At 44.6% G+C, this 11,092-nt stretch overlaps 1 protein-coding gene across 1 annotated transcript; it reads right to left on the reverse strand.

Moving 5' to 3' along the window:
* Positions 1-6,119: 6,119 nt before the first annotated feature.
* eapp (e2f-associated phosphoprotein) lies at positions 6,120-11,001 on the reverse strand. The gene is made up of 6 exons (XM_014194442.3): positions 10,812-11,001; positions 10,176-10,363; positions 9,309-9,419; positions 9,044-9,161; positions 6,838-6,963; positions 6,120-6,680 (listed from the first exon to the last, which is right to left on the reverse strand). Exons 1-6 carry the CDS (start codon positions 10,880-10,882, stop codon positions 6,368-6,370), a joined length of 927 nt encoding a protein of 308 aa, XP_014049917.2. The 5' UTR covers positions 10,883-11,001; the 3' UTR covers positions 6,120-6,367.
* Positions 11,002-11,092: the final 91 nt, after the last annotated feature.

Consider the following 11,092-nt stretch of genomic DNA (forward strand, 5'->3'; position numbering starts at 1 on the left):
CAAAACTTTCCACACCCAAACACATCCCAAGAACTCAATGGCTCTTGTGTTGAGAGAGAGAGAGAAGCAGATCGGGGAGACAGACAGAGAGAGACAGAGATTTCGTTAAAGGTAAATTACATTTTCTTTACAACCTATTTTTTTCAAAATTTTTAGTACAGAAATGCATACATATTACAATTATTAAAAGTTTACTATGCAATATTAAACTATAACACTGTTTTTTACTAAACCTTTATATATGTCACAGGTTATGTCGTGGTGTTGAAGAGAGGACCAAAATGCAGCAGAGTTGTGGATACTCATTTTCTTTTAATGAGACACACGCAAAGCATCCACAGTGAAAAAACAAAACAATAAATGATACTCACGACAGCAACAGTTTTGCAGGCTATACAAAACGCAGTGCAAAAACAACAACCCACAACCCCAAAGAAAAACACACACCACTATATAGGACTCCCAATCAAAGGCAACTCAACACACCTGCCTTCAATTGGGAGTCTAATCACCAACACAAACCCCTTAACATACAAAAAACCTGCCACATCCTGACCCAAAACTGATACCGTACCTCCCTCTGCTGGTCAGGACGTGACAGTACCCCCCCCCCCCCCCCCTCAAGGTGCAGACCCCGGAATGCACCTAACAACAGAAAATACAAAAAAAAATGTAACCCCAACAAAACCAATAAACAATAACCCCTAAACAATAAGGGAGGGAAGGGAGGGTGGCTGCCGTCAACGACGGCACTGTGCTACACCCTCCCTCCCCAACCCACCTATCCTGGAGGTGGCTCAGGTGCAGGACGTGGACCTCGCTCCACCTTCGGCGTCGCTCACTTCGGTGGCGCTGATAGCTGCGCCGGGCAGACGGGCCACTCGGGCTGACCCTGGCAGACGGACCACTCGGGCTGGGCCGGAGGACAGGCGGGCCACTCGGGCCGGGCCGGAGGACAGGAGGGCCACTCGGGCCGGGCCGGACGACAGGAGGGCCACTCGGGCCGGAGGGCCACTCGGGCCGGGCCGGAGGGCCACTCGGGCCGGGCCGGAGGACAGGCGGGCCACTCGGGCCGGGCCGGAGGACAGGAGGGCCACTCGGGCCGGGCCTGAGGGCAGGCGGGCCACTCGGGCCGGGACGGAGGGCAGGCGGGCCACTCGGGCCGGGCCGGAGGGCAGGAGGGCCACTCGGGCCGGGCCGGAGGGCAGGAGGGCCACTCTGGCGGCTCCGGGCAGTCGGGCCACTCTGGCGGCTCCTGACTAGCGGGCGGCTCCTGACTGGCGGGCAGCTCTGGCGGCTCCTGACTGGCGGGCAGCTCTGGCGACTCCTGACTGGCGGGCAGCTCTGGCGACTCCTGACTGGCGGGAAGCTCTGGCGACTCACGACTGGCGGGCAGCTCTGGCGACTCACGACTGGCGGGCAGCTCTGGCGACTCACGACTGGCGGGCAGCTCTGGCGACTCACGACTGGCGGGCAGCTCTGGCGACTCACGACTGGCGGGCAGCTCTGGCGACTCACGACTGGCGGGCAGCTCTGGCGACTTACGACTGGCGGGCAGCTCTGGTGACTGTTGACTGGCGAGGCTGGGCTGACGCACTAGACTCCTAATGCGTGGGGCTGGTACTGGACGTGCCAGCCTGGAGAAACGCACCTCCATGCTAGTGCGTTTAGCGGGAAACACCGGACCGTAGAGGCGCACTGGCGGTCTTGAGCGCAGGGTTGGCATCACCCCTTCCGGCTCGATGCCTACTTCACCCTGGCACATGCGGGGCGCTGGTACTGTGCCTACCGGCCTGAAAATCCCAGGCCTCACCACAGCCCCAACCCCAAAGCACGGGACCTGTCCAGTCTGCCCTACAAGGGTACGGGGAGCTGGCCTGGGGCTCCAATCTCGCCCCGCCAAATAGCCCTTGTGCCCCCCCCTAAAAAATTCTTGGGGCTGCCTCTCGGGTTCTACCTGCCTCCCAGGCAGGTTGTCACAGTGGACCCGCAACTGCTCCCATGTCCAGTCAATCCTTTCCGTCAATACTTCCAGCGACCAGGAATCCATCACCGCCCGAGCGCGCTGCTTCCAACTATATAGGACTCCCAATCAAAGGCAACTCAACACACCTGCCTTCAATTGGGAGTCTAATCACCAACACAAACCCCTTAACATACAAAAAACCTGCCACACGTGACAATATAGATCATACATATTATTATTAGTACACAACACTAAACCTTTACATGTATCATACATATTATTATTGCACAATACTACACTTTACTACACATTATTTTGTTGGAAAGTATTGTTTCTTAGAAAAGAAGGCCTTGAGCAGGGCCCTCGTCTGCTTGTAACCCTACAAGCAGAGCAGGACCCTCGTCTGCCTGTGCCATTCGGGACTCCCGAGTGGCACAGCGGTGTAAGGCACTGCATCTCAGTGCTTGAGGCGTCACTACAGACACCCTGGTTCGAATCCAGGCTGTATCACAACTGGCCGTGATTTGAGTTCCATAGGGAGGTTCACAATTAGCCCAGCGTCATCTGGGTTTGGCTGGTGTAGGCCGACATTGTAAATAAGAATTTGTTCTCAACTGACTTGCCTAGTTAAATAAAGGTTAAATGTACTTTTAAAAAAATATGTAAACCCAATTTTAAATAAAGGTTAAATGTACTTTAAAACATTTTTAAACCCATAGCTTGTAACCTGACACCACGCCTGCAACCAAGCCCCACACACACATGCAAGGGGAAAGACGAGAGAGCTTTATTTAATTGAAGGTAAATGCAATTTTCCTTCAAACCTTTTTATTTTCTTCTAAAACTTTAGTAAAGACATTTAAACATAGATATTACAATTATTAAAAGTTACTATGCAATATTTAACTATATCACCGTTTTTTTCATAAACCTTTATATAAATCATACATATTATTATTACACAATACTACACTTTAATACCCTATAAATGTTTGTATAATAATTTTTTGTAGGAAAGAGTTCTTTGTAAAAATTTATTTTTCTTCGAAAATAATGCCTTGAGCATGGCCCTCGTCTACTTGTAACACCCACAGCTTGACATCACCCCATGCAACCAGGCCCCACACACACCCACCCAACGTGAGACTGTAATTCATTGAAGATAAATAACATTTTCTTCAAAACCTTTAGTACAGACATTTAAACATACATATTACAATGATTAAAGTGTACTATGCAATATTAAACTATGACACTGTTTATTATTAAACCTTTATATAGACCATACATGTTATTACACATTACATGTTTCTTTTGTTGAAAAAAAAAAACGTTTTTAAAGTAGAATGAGCATTTTCCTCCTTTTCAGGGGCCTATCGTAACCTGACACCAACCCCATCAGTCTCCAAATCCCCGTCTTCAAGCGGTGAGGACATCAGACATCGTCTCTTCCATGCAGGCTCTCCATGGTCTGCTAGGCTTCGTATGTTCTCTTTTTGATGATAGATCAACCTTCTTGCCTTCAAAGCCAAGTTTTGTCTTGATGACAGAAGGGACCATTTTCGTAAACGTTCACGATGGTGGAAAGATTGTTGCACTCGTTTAATCATATCAAGCACTTTAAACCAATCTTGCCACCTGAAGCTAAAGACAGGCACAGAGTAGTTGACCTCTGTGCAAATGTTTGAAAATACATACAAACTAACAGATTTGGAGGCATATGCGCTATTGAATTCAGAACAACCTAAAACTGTCACTTTGGAGTCTGGACTATACGCTACTGAAGAGATTCATATTGCCTTCACTCATATCAATCACACCATTAAAACAATCAGGTGCATCACACAGAATGTCATCAATAGTTTTGTTATTGTGGCCCAGACATGATACACCTGTTTTCTGTAGTTTTCTGTGGTTTATCTCTCGAGGCTTCTTCTCTGTCATAATGTTCACAGGACAAGTCTAAGACTTACCTGTAACTCAGGCAGACCTACCGAGAAATGACTTTTTCCCGTTCATTCTACAAGGGGTCACAAGATCACTACACAGCAGCTCCGTAAGTTCACTACAAAAATTCCCAACTGTTTCAAATGTTCAAACACATTTTCTTTAAGTTCAACAAGGTCACTAGACGACACATCAATCACCAAGCCATTACTTTTTCTTTCAAACATGTGCTTTACTTCAAAGAAACAGCTTCACTATCAAGTTACATAAGCAAACACTACATGTCGTGAGAACATCCGGACAGGATGTCATTAACAGCCCAAACACAGGAACAACTCACTTTTTGACAGCAACCGTCTACTATAGTCTCTCTGGCACCGTTAGCTAGTTAACATTTGCCTTTTACATCTAGCTACATATTGAACTTCCATCTTCTCAGGCCAGGGGCACAACAATGTATGAATGAATGGTTGGATCAGAATCGCCATTATAATCATTGGCCAGTACGCAGAATTAAGTAAAACCACAATTCCTAATCCTTATCTCCATCCATGGCTAATGTAGCCATCTGGCTAGCTAGCCACCGGAGGACAACACAATAAGAGTTTTTCTGTCAATGACATATTCTCTCAAGGGGATTTGAAAGGAGTGACGCCAAAATCCAAGGTGGCTTCCCTTTATTTGGTGCGCCAAGACGATTCACAGTTGAGCTTGCTCAGTTCACCCCAATGCTGGTTGGCAAATTTGTTATATATATTTTTTTTTATCAAGGGAGGCCAGATGCTCGCTGGCTTTGCTTGCCTTCAATGCTACGGGCGGCAACAATATCATACTCGTTTGGACCAGACAGAATCAGATAGATGGCCTACAGATACAGAGTGGTGCTGTTTCGCTTGCTCTGATGTTTTCTCCTGTGAGATACATACAGCCTCGGGAATTAAAGGAAAATTATGAAACACACGAAAGATAAAACAATTTGTTTAGAATTTTTTTAATTGGTAAATTTTTTGGGGGAGCCTGGCTTCCCTTGGCATCCATGAATACACACCACTGCTTATCAGGGCTATGAAAGGGATAAAATCATTCTTATCAGGCCTATGAAAGGGATAAAATCATTCTTATCAGGCCTTTGAAAGGGATAAAATCATTCTTCAGTCATAATTGTTCAGTGATGTGATCAACAGTAGCCTAATTTGATAGTCATATCTTCCTCGCCTCTTTTTGACCAGTTTCCAACTTACTTGAGTAGCCTAACATATCAAATCAGTCTACACCAATGACTGTAGGCTATATGAGGTCTACACATGCACTTTTTATGCCAGATTAAGCTGATTAAAATAATCATTTTGATGACATTTTGAAAGGTCATCCAACTCGGAAACTCTGGCATCTTTCTAGAGCTCCCCCTTTACGACCTGATAACTGACATCGGGATTTGACCTCGATTTGACCAAGTGGAAAACCCTGGCCTCATCTTTCTACAACGAGTTTTTATGTCGGATATTACCGAGTTGTCTTGAATGCACCAACAGTAGGCTACACTGTGTCCACCTAAGCTAGTAGCTATAGCCTACTGTTATCGTTTCATAGTCTATTGTTCAGCAATAAAGGTTAACCAACAAATAGGCTACTTGCTAACTATTCGAAATTACAAGGCAAGGGGTTGTAGTTAGTTACCTATCCAGCTAAAATACCCAGTAGCCTAGTTATTTTCAAACCATTCTGGAACCAAAAAAGATACTGCAGATGGTTCTCTCCCAAGGCTTCAACATGTATAAAGCCGTGACGAGAATATACTGGTAACACAAGCAGGATATTTTCTTCATAACTTGAAGTTGTATTTATTGTATTTTTTTGTGATTGCCGATTATTTCTTGGTAGATAAAGCGTTTTTCAAAAGCAATCACTTTGCATGTGAAATCACAGAATCGACTCTTACTCAACATGCCAATTACGTCCCTTTTGTTTTGAGCCAAATATCCCTGTTGGCTTAGAACAGGGCACCTGGCTCACATCCAGGAGGCAGCCCGTTTCCAAAACGAATGCAATCATCTGTCAACAGGTGCAGATTAATCCCCCCAGTGATGTTTAACAGCTTTCTTTCTCAACTAATCTCGAATCACATGAAAAAGTGACGCGCAAAGGGCAGTTTCCACTTCCTGTCCCGACTCTAATCAGATTTCCAAACGGTTATTGCTATCCGGAATCCTTGGGACGTCCATACCCTAACCAAAGACAGTAAAGTATGAAGATATACAAATCTTTGGTTTAACAAAAAAAAAAAATATATATATATATATATTTAAAAAAATACCATTGGGGTAAACTTAATAAAATGTTGGCAGACAATGGCTGTAATCAAATCTTTACATGATAATACACCCCTGTCTAATACCATAAAAAGATGTACATTCAGAAACCAAAAGTCTTATCAGGGATATCACAAAGGTCATATCAACAGTGGCTGGCGAGGATGTTAAAAAAGTGGTAGACCTCGTCCTTATCGAACACTGCCACCTCAGTGGAGCACTCCGTACACTGAACAGGATGGTAGATCTCCTCTCCGCCCATCCCCAACACCGCTCCTGAATCTGTGGCTTCCATTGTGGTTGTGGTTGACGCTGTTGGCTCTGGTTGATGCCCTTTCCTCCTCTTTCTGCTCCTCAGATTTTTCTCATTGAGCGTTTTGTACCGTAAAATCTCCTCTTTGTTTACTGTACAATTCATGACAAACATGGCTCTGTATTGGGTCCTGTATTTGTCATGCCTGTAGACAAAAAACAAACAAGAGGTCGATTGAGACAAATCCTTTCTAGAATTGTTCAACCTTTACAATTGTAGTGGGTGTAATGTTTGGCTGTGTAAAATGCTGTGAGTTCAGTTCAAAATGATATTCATAGCCAAATTAACTCTTTATTTCCTACCTTTGACAGTCGAGGCACAGCGTGGTCATGCATGCTGGGCAGTTAAGGACAGCGTCGCTGCTTGGAAGCCCCTGGGACTGCCCTCTTCTGTTTCGTGAAGATTGCAATCTTCTCTTTTCGTTGTACCTGATCAAATAGGCAATAGGGGAACATAGTTGACATACAGTGCACTCAGTATTCAGACTTTTCCACATTTTGTTAGGTTACAGACATTCTAAAATTGATTAAATCGTTTTTTTCTTCATCAATCTACACACAATACCACATAATGACAAAGCAATAACAGTTTTATCAATTTTTGCAAATGTATAAAAAATAAAATAAAATGAATACATAAGTATTCAGACCCTTTACTCAGTACTTTGTTGAAGCACCTTTGGCAGCGATTATAGCCTTGAGTCTTCTTGGATATGACGCTACAAGCTTGGCACACCTGTATTTGGGGAGTTTCTCCCATTCTTCTCTGAAGATCCTCTCAAGCTCTGTCAGGTTGGATGGGGAGCGTTGCTGCACAACTATTTTCAGGTCTCTCCAGGGATGTTCGATCAGGTTCAAGTCCAGGCTCTGGCTGGGCCCCTCAAGGACATTCAGAGACTTGTCCCGAATCCACTCCTGCGTTGTTTTGGCTGTGTGCCTAGGGTCATTGTCCTGTTGGAAGGTGAACCTTTGCCTCAGTCTGAGGTCCTGAGCGCTCTGGAGCAGGTTTTCATCAAGGATCTCTCTGTACTTTGCTCCGTTCATCGTTGCCTCGATCCTGACTAGTCTCCCAGTCCCTGCCGCTGAAAAACATCCCCACAGCATGCTGCTGCCACCACCATGCTTCATCGTAGGGATGGTGCGAGGTTTCCTCCAGACGTAACGCTTGGCATTCAGGCCAAAGAGTTCAATCTTGGTTTCATCAGACCAGAGAATCTTGTTTCTCATGGTCTGAGAGTCTTTAGGTGCCTTTTGGCAAACTCCAAGCAGGCAGTCATGTCCCTTTAACTGAGAAGTGGCTTCCGTCTGACCACTCTACCATAAAGGCCCAATTGGTGGAGTGCTGCAGAGATGGTTGTCCTTCTGGAAGGTTCTCCCATCTCCACAGAGGAACTCTAAAGCTCTGTTTGAGTTTATTTTATTTTTTACAGGGACAGTGCACATTAATCAACGTTTCAGTAAAAGTGCTGGTTTTAGCCAGCCGGCTAATTTTCAACCACAGTCCCTGGGCAGGTTATTAAAAACAATTACAATATAGACAATCATTGAGCAGTGAGCACACGCAGAGCAACATAGGACAAGCAAGACATAGCATGCAGATAGAAGCAAAAGCAACAAGACAAAATCCATAAAAGCAACAAAGTGTTTCCACACCACACAAGCTACAGACAACATGGAAAGTGGCAATGTCAGAGTGACCATCGGGTTCTTGCTCACCTCCCTGACCAAGGTCCTTCTCCCCCGATTGCTCAGTTTGGCCGGTTGACCAGCTCTAGGAAGAGTTTTGATGGTTCCAAACTTCTTCCATTCATGAATAATGGAGGACACTGTTCTTGGGGACCTTCAACGCTGCCAAAATGTTTTGGTAACCTTCCCCAGAGCTGTGTCTCGACACAATCCTGTCTCGGAGCTCTACTGACAATTCCTTCGATTTCATGGCTTGGTTTTTGCTCTGACATGCACTGTCAACTGTGGGACCTTATATAAACAGGTACGTGCCATTCCAAATCATGTCCAATCAATTGAATTTTCCACAGGTGGACTCCAATCAAGTTGTAGAAACATGTATGATCAATGGAAACAGTTAAATTTTTGAGTCTCATAGCAAAGAGTCTGAATAATTATGTAAATAAGGTATTTCTGTTTTTTGGTTTTAATAAATTTGCTAAAATTTCTATGAACCTGTTTTCGTTTTGTCATTATGGGGTATTGTGTGTAGATTTCTGAGGAAATTGTTTTATTTAATCCATTTTAGAATAAGGCTGTAACGTAACAAAATTTAGAAAACCTCAAGGGGTCTGAATACTTTCCGAAGGCACTGTATGTGACTACAACCAACCCTACTCATGGACTAAAAAGCACTATCAATGGAAATTCTCCACTGAGCATGCTTTACTAATCTGGGTCTGAGAAACCAACCTTAAATATTTGGATATTCTTTCAAACTTCACCCTGTTATTACATAGAAAAACACTTTTGTAACATTTTGTATGATGGATGCATTGCTTACCTCCTCCTCTTGGCGTCCACCCATGCCTGATCCCGGTCATCCTCATCCGGGTCGTACAGTAGTTCATCGTTGGTGGGGATGGATCGCTGTTTCCTGTGTCTCTGACCCGAGGAACTGCCTGCAGAAGAGGATCAAACAATCGTGTTTCGTATTGCATCATCTGTACAACAATAGGACTCTGTCCTTTTAAGTCCAAGGTTAGGGCTTAATCTATGCCCTCAGAGTCAATGTTTGGTTTACAGATGAATTCTAGCTACACACTTACTTGGAGCAGTTTCCTCCTCGTCTGAATCAGAGTCAAAATAAACATTGTCATAAAGCTCTGGCTGTGGTAACCCAGGCGTTGCAGCATTGTCATTGGTACCCAAAGCCTCTCCTGGGATGGACAGATGGACACTGTTATTAATGAGTAGAGCAGTACAATATTATTAATAGACAGGGGCGCAACTTTCACTGGGGACAGGGGGGGACATGACCCCCCACATTCTGAAATATAATTTTTGTCCCCCCCCAGTTATATCATTGCATTGTAATACAAAAAGAGGCATTGGTGTTCTGTGCTTTAGGACCATGCAGGGGCCTCAGCGCGGTAGGGTAGGCTGTTTGGTGGTTTCAGCCGGTTTGATATAGGAATGCGTGGACACCACAGTGTGCGCGAACAGAGGCAGCTATTGTTTGTGTGTGTTGTGTGTTTTTTGCCCCCGAGTTGTAAAAGCAAGCTGAGCAAAAACTGGCTACTCTTTATTTGACTGAATGAGCTGGAAATGTAACTGCTCTTTGACTTAACAGAAAAAAGTCATTTATTCCCAGTGCTGAGCTAGTAGTGTAACTGACATGTAACGTTAGCTAGTGTTTCATCCAGACTCGACTGACGTTCTGTCTGAAGTGAATGAACTAGCAGCTACCACAGCCAGTTCAGCTCTAGCCTCTAGCGATCTGTCAGGTAGCAGTATCTAACAGATTTCGTGTTGATAGAAATGTTTTGTAACTTTTGTTTCTTCCCGTTTCAAATGCAGGAAATTAGCTTTAGATGCCCCCAGACCCCCGGCCAGTAAATGCAGCTGAATTGTTATCCCTACTGCCGCCAGCCAAAAACACACAAACATCTATTGATGCTAGAAGAAAACTCCACCTGCTGGTGCTGTAGGTGGCGCCCATTTGCACTCCATAGTCTTGATGGTGGTGCTGAGCTCTGCCTCCATCTCTTTCTCAAACTCATCCCCACTGGAGGACTCACTCTCCCCAGTCAAGTATTCTCGGATGAGCTTCCTCTTCTGATCTGGGGTCCCGTTCAAGAGCACATCCAGCTCATCCTCAGAGCTGGAAATACAGCAACAAATTAGGAGGGTCTTGATGACATACCGTTTTCATATTGGACAGTCATTGGTCAGATCCTGTTTGAACAACACTCACAACTTTGCGCCCTAATAGTAAAGTACTTCTTTATAACAGGACTGGGGTCAATTATATTTCAATCCAGTCACTTGTTGAAATGGAATTGACCCCAACCCTGCTTCAGAGCCAAACCCTGCTTCACAGGGCCCAAGTAACGTTAATATTGAACGTTAAGGCCTTCAAGTAAATCAAGCTATAGAATATGGAAACTGTACCCAAACATTTAACATTGAAACCGGTTTACATGTTACTGTTCGGCTACTAGGTAGATAGCATCACCAGCAACCATGCTCGCATTGGACGACCAGCTTGCGTTCTTAGTGTGTTAGCTAGCCAAACGCTACCTAACGTCAAATCATGCAACCACAATTACCTGTCTTCGGCTCTTTCTTCATCACTTGGCTCCTCTATCTCATATGAATCATACTCTGCTTGTCTGTTCATTTTTATTTTATGAATTCTAGCTAGCAAATTAAGTTACGAAAACGGTCGAGGTAAACAAAGGTGGAAACTTGGTAAAGCTTCGTCGCCAGGACCTTCTAGCTTACTTCCTGATATTTCACGACTTCCGATTTGCACTTTTCAAAGTAAAAGTCCCAGAAGTTCAATACTAGTAGGCAACTGTAGATTGGGAATTGCTCAAATACAGAGCCT

The sequence above is a fragment of the Salmo salar genome, chromosome 01, assembly GCF_965601325.2.
Source record: "Salmo salar chromosome 01, fSalSal1, whole genome shotgun sequence".
In the NCBI taxonomy this organism is placed as follows: Eukaryota; Metazoa; Chordata; class Actinopteri; order Salmoniformes; family Salmonidae; genus Salmo; species Salmo salar.